Source organism: Notamacropus eugenii, chromosome 4, assembly GCF_028372415.1.
Source record: "Notamacropus eugenii isolate mMacEug1 chromosome 4, mMacEug1.pri_v2, whole genome shotgun sequence".
Classification (NCBI taxonomy): Eukaryota; Metazoa; Chordata; class Mammalia; order Diprotodontia; family Macropodidae; genus Notamacropus; species Notamacropus eugenii.
The window spans coordinates 352,750,311-352,769,736 of NC_092875.1; the positions used below are offsets into that span (position 1 = coordinate 352,750,311).

General features: G+C 35.7%; 1 protein-coding gene across 2 annotated transcripts in view; it reads left to right on the forward strand.

Annotated features, from left to right (window-relative positions):
• ICE1 (interactor of little elongation complex ELL subunit 1) overlaps positions 1-15,573 on the forward strand; it is a 75,266-nt gene extending 59,693 nt beyond the window's left edge. For both annotated transcript variants that reach the window (XM_072605383.1, XM_072605382.1), the window contains 4 exons: positions 3,591-3,781; positions 4,470-4,576; positions 13,540-13,638; positions 14,457-15,573. In XM_072605383.1, coding sequence (XP_072461484.1) covers positions 3,591-3,781; positions 4,470-4,576; positions 13,540-13,638; positions 14,457-14,638 — 579 coding nt within the window. In that variant the 3' untranslated portion in view covers positions 14,639-15,573. The remainder of the gene's footprint in view (positions 1-3,590; positions 3,782-4,469; positions 4,577-13,539; positions 13,639-14,456) is intronic.
• Positions 15,574-19,426: the final 3,853 nt, after the last annotated feature.

Consider the following 19,426-nt stretch of genomic DNA (forward strand, 5'->3'; position numbering starts at 1 on the left):
TTATCAATTTTAATGTTTTTTTCGTAAAACCAACTCTTAGCTTTATTAGTTCAGTTTTTAATTTCAAGTTTATTAATCTTTTGGTGTTCAGTATTTCTAATTTGGTATTTACTTGGGGATTTTCAATTTGTTCTCTTTCAAGCTTTATCAGCTGCATTCCCAATTTATTGATCTCCTCTTTCTCTATTTTATTCACATAGGCATTCAAAGATATAAAACTTCCCCTAAGAACTGCTTTTGCAGTATCCCAAAATTATTTGTGTTAATATATTTTTTGGTACTATATAGAATAACTACTTCCAGTTATTAGTATGGCTGCTTCCAACAATAACAGAGATCTTTTATCCCTCTTGGCATCCCCATGCCGTGTGATTCTTTTTATCCATGTTCTGCAAAACGATCATCATGGAAGGTCCACTAATATCTTGAAGTTTCCCTCACATACTTGAGACTTAGCTCACATCTTGTTTCATGTACTCTAGACAATCCAGATATTCTGTCATTCTGTTTTCCTTTGTATTACCATGTAATTGGCCCATGATTATTTTTTACTGTCACACATTCTTCTGATGACATATTTTATGACTCCTCTCTTGTTTGTATTGCAGCCTACGCACATCCATAATAGACTTCATTTCTCTTAGACTAATCTTCAACATCTGTTTTTTATATTGTAGTATTCTTTGGCTTACAGATATACAGCTTCAACAGAAAAACTTTAGTAGTACAAAGATTCCCCTTATGCAGTTTTTGTAAGGAAAAATCCAACCTACTTACTCTTCATTTCTGGACCTGTATGCTGATAAAACTAACTCAGTGGGATGGACAATAAACATTCCTCATCCACTTGTTTTTTATCCTTTGAAGAAAAGTTAGGTCAAACAGCTTTGTTGAGAAGTTTTGCAGTTATCTGGGACTTGATGCAGTAGGCACAGTATCATTTATGAGCAGGAGCATTTAGAGGACCTTGTCCTTCCAGTTTTATCCTTTAAATGTCCTTGAAGTAACTGCTTAGTTGTGTCTCCTGTGATTTTTTCTATTTTTTTTTTAAATTTATTTTCAACATTCATTGATAAAAATTTTGGGTTCCAAATTCTGTTCTTCCAGCCTCTCTCCTACCCTTTGAGAAAACAAGTGGTATTATATCACTTATACTTGTGAAGTCAAGCAAAACCTTTATCCATGTTAGACATGTTGCTTCCTCTTTCTCCCCAGTCCCCCCACCCCCAAAGAAAACTAGAAAAAGAAAGTGAAAAAAGTATGCTTTAGTTTGTATTCAGGGTTCACCAATTCTCTCTGCAGATTATTTTCATCAAAATCTTTGAAATTGTCTTGGATCATTGTCTTCATCAGTGGCTAATTCGTTCACAGTTAATTATCATTACAGTATTTTTTGTTACTGTGTACAGTGTTCTCATGATTCTGCTCACTTCACTCTGCATCAGTTCATATAAATCTTTCCAGGTTTTTCTGAAACCATCCCACTCATCATTTCTTATAACACAGTTGTATTCCATTACAATCATGTACTGCAACTTGTTCTGGCTTTTCCCCAATTGATCATTTCCATTTCTTTGCAGCTATGAAAAGAGCTACAACAAATATTTTTGTACATATAGATCCTTTTTCTTTTATCTCTTTGGGATACAGACCTAGTAGTGATATTGCTGGGTCAAAGGCTATGTACAGTTTTAAAGGGCTTTAACTTTTGGCCAGAGTTCCAAATTGGTTTCCAGAATGATTGGACCAATTCACAACTATGCCAGGAGTGCATTGAGTGAGTGTTCTCACTTTTCCACATCCTCACCAACATTTGTCACTTTCCTTTTCTGTTATGCTATCTAGTATGATAGTTATGAGGTAGTACAGTGAACTATTTAAACAGTAAAACTAAGGTCCCTTCTATCTTTATATTTGTGATCCTGTGAAGAAGTTCAGCTAATTCCTCCATTTTCCTTTCCATAGAAAATCTGTGAGCATGTTTTCAGTTAGAGGCAACTTTCTTTTGTCTTCTGTTTTCATGTATTGTGAGGTTGTCAAGAATAATATGATTGATTTCTCCAGGGATTGGTCAATTTGTCTTTGGGAAAGGAACTCACATTTAGAAAACCATTGACTTAAGTCATTTTAGATGATAAAAAAAATTGTGATGCTTAAACACGTTTTATCTCCTTTCTTGCTGGCAATTCAGCCATTCTCACTGGAGACACATAAAATTAAGCACCAGTTTGTATTTTCCTTTGGTTTATTGATTGTTTAAAAATTCTTTTCAAATTTAGTTCTGTAATGGTTTCATTCAGAATCTATGAATATAAAATTAAGGTTCTAGATGTTTTCTTGAACCAGTTCCTGGCCTTATTCTGAAGATAAACACATGACCTAGCTAAAAATGCATTTGCTAGCCTATTTTGATAAATGTGCTCACAGCTTAACGTTTTGCTCATTTAACTGACTCATTAAGGTTCCCAGTACATCTAATGTAGATTTAGCATAAAATTCTAACTTAGAAACAAGGATAAACACAAGCAGCTTTGCCAGGTTAAATTTCACAACAGCCCTAATGAAAATTATAGTCATTGGTGAAAGCCAATAAAGTCTTATGAATATGATCAGTGCATCATAAGGAGGTCTTGGTAGGGTCATAACAGAAATGAATCTATATAGACTTGTCTCAATTACTGTCATTATTTGGTCCTCAAAAACATTATTTTAAGCAAAACTACTTTGGAGGGATCAGTTTGAAAGGGATAATAGTGTAAATGGACAACCATTTTTATACCAGATTTTTGCAGCCTGATAGTGGAATTGTCATGTAGTGACAAAATGATTATAAAATAATGTTAGTTGGGATAACCATATGTAGATCATTCTGAACCAGAAAAATTGTGCAAAATACAAGCATGATTTTCCTATAAACACATTATGTTCTCATTCTTTTTAAAGTATTCTGCCTTCAAATGTTTTCTGGTGAAAAATAGCTACTTAAAAGGTGCTGAGATTACTAGAATCAATCTTGATTATGGAATGAAACCATTATAGAACTAAACTTTAAAAGAATTTTTTAAAACTTATAATATTAAGCGACTAAGTCTAGTTCAGTATGTATTAAAGAGGGTAGTTCAGTGAGATTACAAATGGATTAAATATAAGCTGGAACCATAAGTGGGTTAGTATCTATAAGGAGTATTCTTTAAGATAAAATATTTAAACCTCAGTATTTTACATTGGGTAGAAGTCATATTGCGGTAGAATCTTGTCTGGATCAGTTTCTACTGCTTTTGTAAGGGGAAAAAAAGTTTTCAAATATCATTAGATTGTGTTGTCACTATAATAGCAGGGAGTGGGGGAGTTGGAGGGGGAAATTAAATTGTTTACTTATACTAAAATTAATTTATAGTGAGCAGAAGGGAACATTATTCCTATTTTAAGATTATTCTTTTTATGAAATGAGAATGTAGGGACTCTTAATCAAATGATTGATCGATCATCTAGCCATTACTCAGATGCTTTGGAAGTAATAGCCTCAAAATTGTCATATGTTGTGATATCTCTGCATCTCTTAAATTTTATTGTATTTTTCCATTTCCCAGACTTCCTCCTTAGATGTTAGCATGATGATCTCCCAGCTGCTTTTGACAATACAATTTTGTCCTAAAATGGAATTTCACTTAAGTGAAAAATTTGGCGAAGACCTAAATGATGACTTGTGGGAATATATATTTGCCATTGATCTACTTTGCTCTCATCAGAAATGGGTTTGGACACATGATAATATCATAAGGTATAGTATTGTTTTGCTCAATAATAGAAATAAAACTGATAAAATCAGTAATCTCTCTCAGTTGAAAGTTGCTTCATAGACAAAAATAATTTTTAGAGTAGTGTAATGCCCCTTCTTACTATGTATTGTGTTAGCCCAGTGTCTGACACATTAGTAGGCACTTATTAAATACTTGTTGTCTTGTTGATCATTCTGTATGGATAATAAACTCTTCTCCAGGAAATATAATAAGATGGATCCTGCTTATTGTGCATTTTGTATAAAGAAATTCAAACTTTATAAAATCAGTAAACCAGGGAAGTACTTCTTTACATTAAGAGTTTGTTCTGTGAAGTAGTGAGCATTTTATGTTCATTTCAAATTATTTGAATTCAGTTTTTGCCTACTTGAAAATAGTTTCATTGCATAGTTTACACTGCACTTGTGTTTTTAGGCAACCATGCTGCAACCTTTAATGTAACCTAACAATGGTAAGTAAAGAGTATGTTAGCATTAGAGAGGGAAGTACAAGGGACCAAGGTAAACTTAGCTTAGTCTGCTAAGTTCTTCCTCAGAAGAAAGTACTTTTACCAACTATTGTAACCAGTGACATTTTAGGGTAATTTTTAACTTATTATCTATTTAAGGTAGATTCTTGATTTGGCAAATTTTGGAGGGTTCATGCTTTCATTTTCTCTTGATTTCATAGTAAAGAGCTATGGCCTATCATGGATAAATGGATAAAGCACAGGAAAGGACATTTGAACATCGAATACACTCCAGATATTATTGTAGCATTGATACTCAGACTAATTGGTGAGTTTTTGCTTATGTTAGCATTTGTTGTCTTTCATGTGATTTTTCTTTTTAGCACAAGATCTAATTAATGTAAGTTGTTTCTAAACTTAAGTTACTTTAGGGTGTATTGTTTCATTGGCTTTTGTTTTTAAGATGTTTAAGCTGTCAGGATTAATTAGTATGTTTACGTTTCTAAAACATATTTCATTTCCCATGCTTTCTTATCTCTACATGAAGGGACAATAATTCCTGTAGTTTCTTAAAAAGAAAAAAAACTTACAGGAAACTGGGCCAAGAGGTAAAGGGAGGAATTAGAAAAGGGAGAACAAAGACAGAAACATTGTTTCAGTGTTGGGAGGAGATGAATACTAATGCCTACTAATACTAATGAATACTCCTGAAGATTAGAAGAGGGAATTTTTTAAAAGGGAGATGGGTATCCTACAATGAGTTTTCTGTGCTGGGAGAGATCACTTACTCCTCCTGCCTCAGGAAAAGGAAAGTCAGAGCTACTGGAAACAGCTCACACACGGAAGAGTGGGAAGACCTGATCTCAGGGAAAACATTTTGAGGCCAATAGGAAAAAATGGCCAAGGGGGTGAGCATATGTCAATAATGAACTTCACAATCAGGGACATTGGACGAATCTTACTGTGAGGGAATATCTTCTTTATCTCTTGCAGGAATTAGTATTTTTCCAAGAGTGAAAGGCAACAGAAAAAAAGGAAGAGGGTGGAAGGAAGAGGGCAAGCTCTATAAGGAAGTAATAAACTATTTAAAAGAGAGAACTAAAATTGGTACTTGAAAAATTTTAATTCTGTGAGGAATGCAGAGAATAAAGAAAGACTAAGTCTAAGGGTCATGAACCAAAAAATTTAAAAAAAGACAAAATGATAAGATAAATGATGATAGCGAGGGAACAAAATTTGTAATAGAAAATGAATAACTTTTGTATAAAAATGATAACCAACTGCTGTCTGTCTTTATTGAAGATAAAATAAGAGGGAATCGATGAATATGTCCTAACAGTCAAGTACATGTATTACCACACATACTCACACACATATATTACATACTATGGTCCTAACAAAAAACAAATAGTCCCTTTGCTTAGGGAGCTCACATGCAATCAGATGAAGCAACATTATATATTAAATAAACACAAAATAAATACATGACAATTTTATGGGGAAAAGCACTGAACCTAGAGGGATCAGGAGCTGGTCCTTGACCTGAATTTTGAAGAAAACTAGAGATTCTCAATGACTAAGCATAAGCACCTACCCATGTGCCAGATACTTGGGGATACCAAGAATGAAACAGTCTGCTCTTAAGGCATTTATATTCTAATGGAGAAGATAACAGGTGTGCATGTTCCTGAGATCTATACACAGAGTAAATACAAAGAAAATACAAATAAATGTAAGATAGTAAAATACAAGGTAGTTTGAGAGGGAAGACAATAGCAGATTTAGGAGTTTGAGGAAAAATCAGGAAAGCCTTCCTCTAGAAGGTAGCATTTTAGTTGTATCTTTAAAACAGAGGGCTTTTATGAAGCAGAGGTAGAAGTGCAGTCTAGGTATGCAACATAGTCCATGCAGAGGCATTGAAATGGGATATAGAGTATAAGGTGGTGCAGTGGATAGAGCACCAGTGCAGGAGTCGGGAAGCCTGAGTTCAAATCTCACCTCAGATACTTGATACTCATTAGCTGTGTGACCTTGGGCAAGTCACTTAACCCTAATTGCCTCATCATGGGTCATCTCCAGTCATCCTGATGAATATCTGGTCACTGGATTCAGATGGTCCTGGAGCAGAAGCGAAGCTGGTAACCTTGCACAGCCCTCACTCACTGAAAACAAAGTCAAGTGCAAGTCATGTCATTGTTTCTCTGATGGCATGGTCTTCTTCAGCAATGAAGGATGAACACACACATAGAATATAATGTGTGAGTAATTTTTATAAGGTTAGGTTGGCTGGATTATGTGAAGGGGAGTAGTGTAAGGCTAGAAATAGGTTAGAAGTAGTTATGAAGAGCCTTAACATTCCAGACAGAGGAGTTTATATTTGAGTCTAGAGGCAAAAATAAGACCTCAAAGGAATGGCCTGCACAGGAAAAATTTAGGAAAAATTATCTTGGCAACTGTGTGGTAGATGGACTGGGGAGAAACTTGAGAAAAGGAGACCAACTGAGGTATTTAGAGGAGTTAGGGGACAGGCAAACACTGTTATATACCTGAGTAACTGGAAAGAAAGTGGTATGTCCACAGAAATAATAGATGATCAGAAGAGTGAGTTTAAGAGAAAAGATAATGAGTTCTGTTTTAAAGTAGTTGAGTTTGGGGGTAGCTACAGGACCTTTAGGTGGAAATGTGAAATAGGAGTTTGGTCATTTCTGCTTTATTACTTAGTGAAAAGAGTAGGGCTAGGTATGTAGATATATTGATTGTGGATAAATACATGGATACATTCACACATATACACACGCACGCGCACACCCCCCCCCCCCCCCCCCACCCCACACACACACACACACACACTTTGAGAAAGGGAGATATGGTGGTTCAGCAAAGGAGACAAAGCAGAAGCAGGCAGACACACAACTAGGAGGATAACCAAGAGAGCCATGTCTTGAAGACCTGATAATAAAGTGAGTATCTAGAAAAAAAGAGTGTGGTCAGAATCGACATATCATTTAGGGATGTGAAGGAAACAAAGAAAAAGTCATCAGATTTAGTAAATATGTGACATTGGTTACATTGTTAAGAGTGGTTTCATTTGAATAATGAAGTGCTAAGCCAGATTGTAAAGTTAAGAAATGAAAGGAGAAAAACTGATTAGTTTTGCTGGTTTTACTGATCTCAAAGAAAGCAAGCCTGGAGACAAAAAAAGTGGGAAATAAATATTTTAAATAATAATTCTCCTAAGAAGGAACACTGGCTAACTTGTACTTCGTGGAGTCTAGACTGATATTCACCAAAGAACTTGGTTAGCAAATGATGAAATTGTTAAGGACTGTGGGTTCAAAAACAGTAGCATTAGAAAGTACAAATTCATTTTATTTGGTATGAAGGGCACTGAATTTGGAATCAAGACCTGGGTTCTATCCAGGTCTTAAATTGCTACACCTCATTTTTCTTCATACTTAAAACAAGGGTTGAATTGTGTAATCCCTCAGGTCCTTTTCCATTTCATTTCATAGCCTTTTATCCTGTCACTGACCATCTTTGCAAACTGCAACCTTGGATCGCTTCTGCTATCCATATCCACTCCTGAATAGTGTGCTGCTGAATAGAGCTGGAAAAATCTGTGAAATTGTGTTTCTTCTCCCCTCCATTTATTCTTGCATCACTCAAGCATCTTTTCCCACTGTCTTCTCTCCTGTCTTACATACAGAGATGGCTTCATTTTTGCCAAGGCAAACTTTCCACTGTGTACCCTTGATTTCATTCTCTTAATTGCTGAATCTCATGGCTTTTTCTTAGTCATCTTTCTTGACCACTTTGTCTCCCAACACTGTCAGTCACCTTCTCTTCTCAGTAGAATGTAGTAGACACTGATTTAGATTTTTGTGATATTCCTCTCTACAGATTATCACTTGAGTGGTCCATTCCTGCTAGTTATCTAGCTATCACCTTTTTGTGGCTAACCTTGAGATGTCTGCCTTCAGTCAAAGTCTCTACTTTATTTCCTCTCACTCTGTTAACCCTTTCCAGTTTGGCTTCCTCGCTGATACTACTGCAGTCGTTTTCTCCAAAGTTACCATTGATTTCTTAATTGCAAAGTCTAATGGCCTTTTCTTCATCCTCATCATTCTTAAATTCTTTTCAATGTTTGATATTGCTGATCACCTTCTCAATCCTGACACTGTCATCTCTGGGTTTTTACAACACTGCTCTTTTTTCTGGTTGTCGTCTTACCCATCTGACCACTTCTCAGTCTCTTGCTATATCTTCATCCAGGTCATAATAACCAGATATAACTATGGAATAACTATCATCTCTATGTAGATGAATCCCAGATCTCCACATCTAGCACTAATCCTTCTTCCAAACTCTAGACCCAAATCACCAACTCCCTTTTGTACATTTTGTATGGATATCCTGTAGACATATCAAATTCAACTGTGTTCTAAATAAAACTCATCTTTTCCTTCAGACTTTTTTTTTTTCCAAACTCTTTACACTTTTGCCATTACTTTCAAGAACACCACTATCCTCCCAGTCACCCAGGCTCAGAGCCTTGGTGTCATCCAGGATTCTTCACTCTTGGTCACCCCACATACATATTCAGTCTGGTGTCATATCTTGTTATTTTTTTCCTTCACAGCATTTCTTGTACATGTACTCTTCTCTCCGTTCATACAGCTGCTACCCTTGTGCAGGTCTGTGTCATCTTATGCTTAGACAATTGCAATAACATTTAAATTTGTCACCAACCTCAGTCATTCCCCCCTTCTCTCCAGTCCATCCTCTACTTACCAGCCAAACTGGTCTTAAAGTACATACCTGACCATTCATTAGACTCCAGTGCCTCCCACTCACCTCTAAGGTCAAATGTGAAATCCTGTTTTCATATTTAAATACCTTCATGACCTACCCCTTTCTGTCTTTCCAGTCTCTTCATATTTTACTCCCTTCCACATACTCTGATCCATACAATCTGGCCTCCTTGCTATTCTTCATCCATGGCAGTATGTCTCTTGTCTTTTGTGTTTGTACTGACTGTGTATGCCCCATGCCTGTAATGCTCATCTTTTCATTGTCTTCCATTGTCCTTAGCTGCTTTTGAGAGTCAGCTCCAGTTCTACTTCTGTAGGAGGCCTCTGCCAGCTCTCTCCATTCCCCACCCCCCACCACTGCTAGCCCTTTCTTTCTAAGATTACTTTCCAATTTCCCTCTGTCTCATCATTTCCATGTTGTCTCCCTCAGTTAGAATGTGAGTCCTTTTAAGGTAGAAACATTGCCTCCCTTTGGATCTTCAGTGCTTAGCATAGTACCTGACACATAGTAAGCACTTGATAAATTCTTGTTGACTGAACGACTGAAAAATCTTCTGATCGTAAATGGGTTCTCTGAATTAGTAATTTCACTAGTAGAATCCTGATTAAGGATTTTTTTAAGCTAACATTACTGAAAAATAATTGAGAATTTTTTCATAAAAAGTGGGAATAACAGGAAAATTCATTCTAGTTGATATACAAGATTAATAGGTTTTTCAATGAACTTTTTCAGTTTTGATATTCATTTGAAGACTATTTCGTGAAATGCCTTAACTGACATTTGCATCATAGCATTTTAGAGCCACTACATGGCACATTAGAAATCTAATCCATCTCCTCCTTATTTTATAAAGTTAAATAGCTTGTCCAAGATCTCTATTCAGTAGCAGAACAGCAAAAAGAACCCGTCTCCTTATGTTAATAGTACACACAGAAAATAATGAAAAATGAATGAAATTTTAAATAAAGAAAATTTTCCTTCAGGTATTTATTTGATATCTCCTTGTCTGCCTAATTGCTTTAGGAGATGCAATCTAATAAATACATCTTTAGTCTATATTCTTTTTTATTCTTATTTCACACTACTTTGCCTAAAAGAAATTAATACTACTAGACTAGAGGAAAATGGCTTTAACAGATCAGTGTGGAAAAACCTATCTTTGGTTCAACTTAATGTTATGAAGCTAAATCAAACTGCAAACCAACAGGAGTGAAATTTGTTCAACTGTCATTGTTAACTTATTCATAAATATTCATTAGATGGAATCAGCTTTGTAAATACAAACTGATTATCTCTTCTCTAGCTGGTAATCACCACCTTGCCAAATCCTCTTTATGCCCTGGTGCCCACTAACCTTTCCTTTGTTTTGCAAGGTTTTGATCTACCTACTACTTTTACTGTCATTCTCCTTAAAATTTTCATTTTACCTCATGTAAAATCCAACCATGCTGATGTTTAAAGAGCTATATCTTTGGTTCTGCATTTTAGACTAACTTGTTTCCTTTTCTGATGTGTCACTTTTTCGCTTTGTTTAGCACAAGTAAGTACATTTCTTTTCTCCATCCATTCATCTCATCCTGTTTCTGAGTCTTATGTCAGGTCACATCACATTCTCAGAGACAACTCATTAAACATTTACTCATTTCTTATACTTCCCTTCATTCATACAGCTTATGAAAGCCTGCCTCTTCCAGCAAGCATTCCCAGTTGGAAAAGAGGTAACCATTTTCCTCTGGTCCTACACTCTCCTAAAAAACTTGCAGACTCATAATCACGCCTTCATTCACTCTTTTTATATTTAATCTCTTTACTTTTATACTCTTAATGCCTTTATTAGAGTAGAAAAGAGGACAGTTCATTTTTTTCCTTTTACATAAAAATAGTAGTGTCCAAGATTGATTTTTTTGAGTTCTGAAATAGACTGTGTTTCTCTTTCAACTTTGTGTATCCACATTAATCTTAGCATGTTTTGAATTTTAATTGAACATCGATTTGATATTTTTGCTAGGTACCATGTTGAGTCACAATAAGGATAACTTAATAGTTTAATTTCACTTAATAGCATTAAGTACCAATAAAGAAGAGTATTCATTCCATCTAAGAGGTATAGGGAGCCACAGGAGTTTTTCAATAGGGGTGAAAGAGTGACATCAGATTTGTGATTATGTAAATCACTTGGGTGACTACTTTATGATAGTTGGATTAGAGATAGACACTCAAGTCAGGCAGACCAATTAGCATACTTGTTACAATAGTGTTACAATAGACTAGATAAAAAGTGATGAGAACTAGGATAGTGGCAGTATGATTGGAGAGGGGGTGAGATATGTGAAAAAACAATCGTAGAAGTAGAAATGACAAGATTTGGTAACTGGTTCAATATGTGGGTAAATGAGAGTAAAGAGCTGAGGATGTGTGATTGGAAGAATCAGTACTTAACAAAAAGAGACGTTCAGAAGAAGAGCGGATTTGGAGGAAAATCTTATGATTTCTGTTTTGGACGTGTTGAATTTTAGATCCTTATAGGGCAATTAGTTCAGAATGTTCACTAGTCTGTTGATGGAGGGTAGAGCTTAAAAGAATATTTGAGAAAGCAGCAATCACTTTCATGTAGGGTAGAGATAGAGAGCACATCAGTACAGATTTCATGATGGGATTGTTATCTTAAACTGTGCCTTAAATGAAAAGAAATATTTCAATAGTCAGAAATGAGAGGACAAAATACTTCCAGTCTGAGAGCCTGTTCTAATTGAAAAGGAAATATAAAGATGCCTTGTATTCAAGGAGAGGTAGTCTTTTTGGAGAGATAAGACGGAGGACAACATAAGATTTTATATGTACTACAAACTTTGTGTTATTAGCCTTAAGTAGAGTAAGAACCCAAAGGGTCTCTTTTTTCTTTTTCATGCAAGTCTGTTGTTTCTGTGGGGCCCTATTTGAGAGAACTGAAGAACCTCAAATAGAGAAATTTGCCAAAGTTGAGCAAGTATATCTACCTCTGTCCTCATGTTGGGACCTCTTTAAGTCAACCTAACAGCAGAACAGTCTAAATAAATTAAAGATACGAATTGTTGGAAAAGATCAATGAAAATATTATTTTATAGTTTTAACTTTTCATTGAATGAGTTTGCTACATGATATATATACAACTGACAAAGCAGTAAATGCTGAGATGCCAAAGTGCATGTATCTTTATAAATTTGCAGTTTGGTTTATTTTCATAATAGTAAATTGAGCGAAAGATAGACTTTTCCATTTTGACCTATCTGAACACATTTCCTCCAACCCAAGGAATATAATTCAGTCTCTTTTAGCAAAGCAATTAGTTGCATATAAAGGTAAGCATTCTCTCCCATGTGAAGAAAAGATGTGTTAAATGTGTCCTAAAGCATTTTTATTTCAGCAGGCATTAGGTGTCTATTGTGTTGCAGGAGTTGTTTTAGATTCTGAGGTTAAAAAGACAGATACAGCATATTCTCTGCTTTTTAAAAGGCTCACGTTCTAATAGGAGGAAGCACCATGTATACAAATAACTATGATGAAAGGCAAGTACTAAATTTTCAAAGAGAAAGCAGTTGTGGGTTAGGGGATGGCATCTGTGGGATTATGAAGGAAGACTTCATGTTCAAAGTGATTCCTCAAGTTGGATATTGAAAGAAGATGTATTTCAAAATGAGAGAAAGGTAACTCATTACTCATAATAAATACAAATTAAAATGTGACAACCATGTTAGAAAGATTATTAGGAGGAGATTGGTGCCATCAAGAGAAGTTGGAAAAATGAGAGGGACAGATTTTTGGAAGAGAAAGTAAGTTCAGTTTTTGAGGTGGAGATAGACCATCAGACAATTGGAAATAATAAGACTGAAGTTGTGGAGAGAAGTGGTAGGTGGAGATTTAGGGGTTTATCTGTATTGGGGTCATAATTGACATACTGAGAATGAATGAGATCCCCATAGTAAAAACATAATCAAATGAGAAGAGACAAAGATAGAACTTTAAACAGTACTCTCATTTAAGGAGTAACTGTGGGAAGTGCTAGTAAGTAAAAGAGAGGAAGAAAGCAGTCTGAGGAATGATATCTTGAGAAATTGTGGTTCACATTGTCAGATGCCTGAGAAAGGAGAGAGAAAACAGAAAAGAGGGCCATTGGATTTAACCTTAAGCTGGTCATGAATGATTTGCAAAGGCAATAGAAAGGATGGGTGCAAAATATGGGTGCATTATTTTCAGTTGTCTGTTATGTGATCTTTTTTTCCCTTATAGAAAGTTGATCCATGTACTGTAAATGTAGCTGTGGATGTGGTCATTTTGGTTTGTTTGCTGTTACGTGAGGTTACATCAAGGGATGATTTAGAAGAATGGTGGAAAAGTTGATGAACAGATATTTCTGTTCAGATAACAGTTTTGGATTCTTATTCAAAATAGTTAATACTTAACCAAAGATATCGTTTATGTGTCAAATTTTTTTTCTTACAGGTCGTTTAGGCCAATTAGGTTTGAAGGAAGGATTTTCTTCTGCTGTGAAAAATATCAGTTCTGTGATTTGTATGTTCATACAACATTCAAATGAAGAAGGTAAAATTGTTTTATAGAAATCATTTTACTTCTTAATCTTAAGTCTTATCTCTACAGCAAGAACACCACATAGGTTTGTAGTAATAAATTTTAATTTTCTCCAAAGCTATGATATTAAACTCAATTCCTAGTGTTCTTTTAGCATCGAGATGTCTTATCACTAGAGAAAGGAGAACTCAGATCTTGACCTATCAGAGGCACATCACAAGCCTTTCTGATTTTCCCTTGTGCTGGTATCCTGCACTGTAATTTTGTTATATATTTGATTCTGTGTTTTGTATTTGTATATATTTGTTTTTCATGAGAAGAGCTGAGAGTTCAAAGTACTCCTTTTGCCTACTCTGTGAGCCCAGTAAAAAATGATCTATTTTTAATGTGGAGAAATTGAGGCCTAACTACTGTACAGAACTTCATGCCTTAAACATATTTGGAGCTCATTATAATCTGACCCTCAGATATCTTAAATGATAGCTCCCTCCCTATGAAATAATGATCATTTCAGATATGACTCTTGGCCGGATTACTCCTGTATCTCTACAGTTTCCTCTGACTGATTCTTTTCAAGATGTTGTATATCTCTGTCTCCCTATACCTAACTGCCTCTTGAATTTTGTTGTACCATCTAGGACTACACACTGCTTTCATTGGTTGTGATTTTTTTTTCTCTTGGTCTTTTTATTTAATTTTCAGTTATGGAAGAAAGTCTATTTCATGGTACCTAAATTATATGAATATGCTGTTATATGTAAATTTTCTAAAAATTCTTAATACATTCCTCCAGAACTTAAATAATAATGACTGATTTAAACTCTTTACAGATGTACCCTGGAGTATTCAGTTAGCAGCTGTATACGCTCTTTGTGACTTGAGTCCCAGCAATCCAGCAGAAGTGTCCAAGGTACTAGAAAATTGGACAAGAGTGACCACAAAAAGTATCCCATCTGCTGTTACGAGCTGCTTGGCTGAAATCAGCTTGTTGTGTGCAGCAGAGCTCAGCTAGACCACCGAGGAGAAGACACTGCATCTGTCCAAGTGCCTTTTGTCTTTATCAGAAGAGTTGGTTGATACAGTTGAGAAATGATCAGAGCAATACCAACAACAAAACCAGGCAGAAGACAGAGACATTCCTTATTGTGGTAGGCAGAAAAGAAAAAGTAGGGATGATGTTATTGTAGAAGGCACGTCCTTCACAGAATTATTGGATTATTGAGTATACATTTCACATAAGCCTGACATGTTTTAAGTGATGATGGGTTGAAGTATTGTATTATGATCAGATAACAAAAACTTGAACTTTGCCCTTTTTGCTGCAGAAAGTATCTTTTTAGTGTTGGCTTTTAAAAATATATATGTGGCATTTTAAATTTAATCTTAACAAAATGAAAATGCTATTGGTTCTTGAACCGAAACAGTTTCTGGACTATGCACTCAAGAATAGAGAATTATATAGCTAAAAAAGACTTGGATAGCAAGGTCTTCCGTTACTGAGCCTAGGGATGGGCTACAAAACTGTATTTTTTGTTTTTAGAGGGCTTCTGGAGAGAATAAAACACAAAGCTCTTGCCAGAAATTCATTTTAACTTATTTTCTCCTCATTTGTTCAGTAAAACTGTTCAATTTCATCCTATTGTAGCAGGAAAGGGCATCTGAGAAGTAAAACTAAACTCTAAATGCAGTTTTATGTATCAATTACATGTATATAAAAGATTCAGAGATAACTAGTAGATCTCTGTGTATGTTTTGTATGTACAGTATAATGCTATAATGTGTTTCACATTTGATGATGTTCCACTTTGGGAATTTTAGTGTTTGTATATAGACAAAGGGTTTAATAACTCACCATGGTTCTGATTTGTCTTGTATTCATCATTTCTTAAAATGCCTGTACATGTTCCTTGTTGTTTTTTATAATAAAAACAAAATGAACCACACAAATTGTCTGTATCAGTAAAGAACAATATTTGTCATCCTTTATTCCTGCAAATATTAAAGATAGATGGTAAACACAGAAACTTCTTTAGAAAACCATTCATTGATTATATAGAACACTGGCTGCTTTTGAGACCTACTTATATTCTACTAGTACTAGTCCTAATACTAGACCTACTAGTACCAATTTCTCTAACACTAGTTCTACTAATACAGTCTTACTAATACTCATTTCTCAAATACTAATAGCTCACATTTTTATAGCACTTTAGTGTTTGTAAGGTAATACATACACACACATATATGTATGTATACACACATATGTAGTTGCCTATCATTTGGGTCCTGTCTTACTCTTCAAGACTCCTTTTGAGATTTTCTTAGCAGAGATACTGGAGTGATTTGTCATTTCCTTCTCCAGCTCATTTCACAGATGAGGAAACTGAGGTAAACAGTTAAGCGATGTGTCCAGGGTCACACAGCTATTTTCTGACATTGATTTTGAATACAGGTTTTCCTGATTCCAGACCTGGCATTTTAGTCCACTGTGTCACCTAGCTGCCCCTACACACAGACACGCAGATGGCACAATGGATACATATATGTGTGTACACAATACATATGCATATGTATATGTTTGTGTATGTATGTATGTATACACATATGTACATATATATGAATTTGTGGTATTAAGCACCTAAAGAGATCTGTGACATTAGTGTGGGTACTTCATCAATGAAGACTGGCCCTTCCATTCTTTACTAGGTGGTCTTTGAATAACTTGAGTGCCCCTCTACTTTCTTCATTTGCTCTTGAGCCTCACTGAACTTTTCCATATTTGTCTTGCAATATCACTTTGTGCCAGTCTGAAACCTTTTCAGCATGACTTACAATCTTCCAGTTATAATACACTGACTTAGCTATCTACATTACTGTCCGCTAGTACATCTGTCAAACAGTTGTAGATTTTTCTCTTCACAGTAGCCATTTACTCTTACAAAACTTAAGTCATGTTTTTAAAGGAGGAAGAATTTATTAGCACCCCTTTTTTTCTTAATTTTTTATATTCTAAAATTAGTGAGCATCAAAAGAAGAAACCATTTCCATATACAAATAGAACAGGGAACAATCATGTGAAACTGAATTTGTGTTACATAAAATTGCCCTTTTAATACCAGTATATAATGTAATGCAATACTCAAATATATATATTAGTGCCTTTGGTTTTTCTCTCTCTTAAATTCTTGGTATTTCTCCCTTTCAGAGAGCCAACCCATAGAAGAAAGAATATATGTTACGAGGAAGGGCAAAAAAAAATTAGCTGAAAACAATAAATACATTTTTAAAAGTCTGGAAAATATGCAATATTCCACATTCATGGACTTTGCAAAGGACTGGTTGGGATATGGGGTATTTCCTTATGTCTCTTCTTTGGGGCCATCTTTCTTTATTATTCTTCAATGGTCACTCAATTGTTTGGTAATTCTTCACATTTACTTTTTTGTGGCTTTTTGTGTGTATTGTTTCCTTGGCTCTCTTTACTTCACTGTATATCATAATGTAGCTTTTCCATGTTTTTCTGTATTCATCATTCATTACTTCTTAGAGCACTGTAACATTCATTTATATTTATATTCTACAAACATTTAGCCATTCCCTGACTAATATATCTTGGGATGACTTACCAGTAAACTTTTAAGTATTTGATTACTAACAAGTAATCCTTCAAGTGATAGTAGAACTAAAGGGAGATAGTATGTTCATCCAGTTTGCAGATGACACAAAACAGAAGGATAACTAACTGCATGATAGGTGCCCAAAAGATCTTAATAGGCAATACAGCCTATACAATCAATAAGCTGAATTTAGTAAGATGAAATTCAGTAGGGACAAATATAAAGTCTTCCACTTAAGAAAATCAAGAGGTACAAAGCATTGTTCTAAAAAAAAACAAAAACAAAAAAAAACAACCCTTGTGGATTGCAAGCTCAATGAGACGGTGTGATGTGGAAGATAAAGAAAACATGTTCCTTAGTTGCATGTATGAGAGGCTTAGCTTCAATGACTAAGAAGCTGGTCATAGTCTCACCATAGTCTGCTCTTGTTAGATCTCATCTGTAGTACAGGGTTCAGTTCTGAGCACTGTGGATTAAGATAAGTGAGAAGTGTAACAGTGTCCAGAAGAAAGCCCAAATGGTGAAGGACTTTGATTCCGTGCCATATGAGAATTAGTTGAAGGAACTGGATCTATTTGTTGTTCAGTTATGTTCAACTCTTATGACCCCATTTGGGGTTTTCTTGGCAAAGATACTGGAGTGGTTTGCCATTTCTTTCTCCAGCAAATTTTACAGATGGAAGAAATTGAAGCAAGCAGGGTTAAGTGACTTGCCCAGGGTCACACAGGTAGTATATGAGGTTGGATTTGAACTCGAGTTTTCCTGACTTCAGCTAATTCACAACCTCTCTTCCCCTCCCCTTTCATCCACATTACCTAGCTGCTGGCAGGCATATTTAACCTAGAGTATGGAAGATTAGAGAAGGAAATAAGTGTGTCTTATTATTCCCATTACAGATGAGAAAACTAAAGCTGACAGGTTAAGTGACTTGCCCAGGGTCACATAGCCAGTAATGGTGTGAGATGGAATGTGAACTCAGATCTTCCTAATTCCTTGTTCAGTTCTCTGTCTACTGCCCCAGAATTCATTTCAATAACTGACCAATCTAACAAGTGAATCTTGAGACTTGGGGTGTTTTATTGCAGTGTGACTTTTTTTTTTTCCTAAACCACTATTTCTGTTAAGGGCTCCAATCATTTTTCCCATCACCCAAGTTTTCAGGCTTTTCCTTCTCCCCTAGCATTCCTCTCCTATATCCAGTTATGCTAGATCTTGTCCACGTGACTTCCACAATATGGAGGTCTCACATTTATCCCCTTTTCTCTGCTCGTACAGTCATTGCCCTGGTTCAGGCTCAGACTGCTTTTTGTCTGGATTATCATATTAGCTCCCTAACTGGTATCCCTGTTTTTAGCTTCTCTTTCCAATCAATCCTCCACACTGTTAGTCTTAAAGCATCGAACTGACTATATTCTCGTGTTTGTATCCCCAACATCTAGCACAGGGTTTAATAGGGAGTTAAATGGTAAGTTGGTATCCCTCATCCCTTCAAGAAGTACCAATGGCTTTCTCCAGGCTTATTACACATTACTCTCCTTCAAACACTCTTATGCTTCTTCCAAATTGACCTGCTTGATCTCCCTGTAGGACACCCTATTTCCTGTGTCTGCATTTTTTCATAGGCTAACCTTAATTACCAGGATACATTCACTTCTTCAGGGATTAGCTCCACAGGAGGTGTTTGGGGTGTTCATGGAGAACTAGCAGCTCTGATGTGAAGGCTTGCTGAGACTTTTTCAGGGCTGCTCATCCACCTTTGGTTTCCACCTTCACCCAACTCTCTCCTGTGGCTCCAGGAAGCCTTCTTTTAAAACCCTCTTGGAGACAGGCTAAACCAGGCTGAGGATAATTGAGTTAGGGGGATATCAATCCCAAGCATTTGAGGATTTCCCCCAGAGTCATCAACAGTCATCTTGACTTTTGTCCTGCCACTGGACTTTGATGACTCTAGAAGAGAGTAAGGATGACATCTTTGTGTGGCTTTTCCTCACTTAAATCCAATTCACAGGAAAGTCAAGGCACCACCCAGTGATACCACTGACCTTCAAAAAATAAAGGACAAACAACAGGCAGTCTATCTTAATTCTCCCAGGGGCTATTGACCCATCCCTTCCTAGAAATTGCTTTGTATTTACTTTATATATATTTTGTACTTATCCATATTCATAATTTTTTTCTCCAAA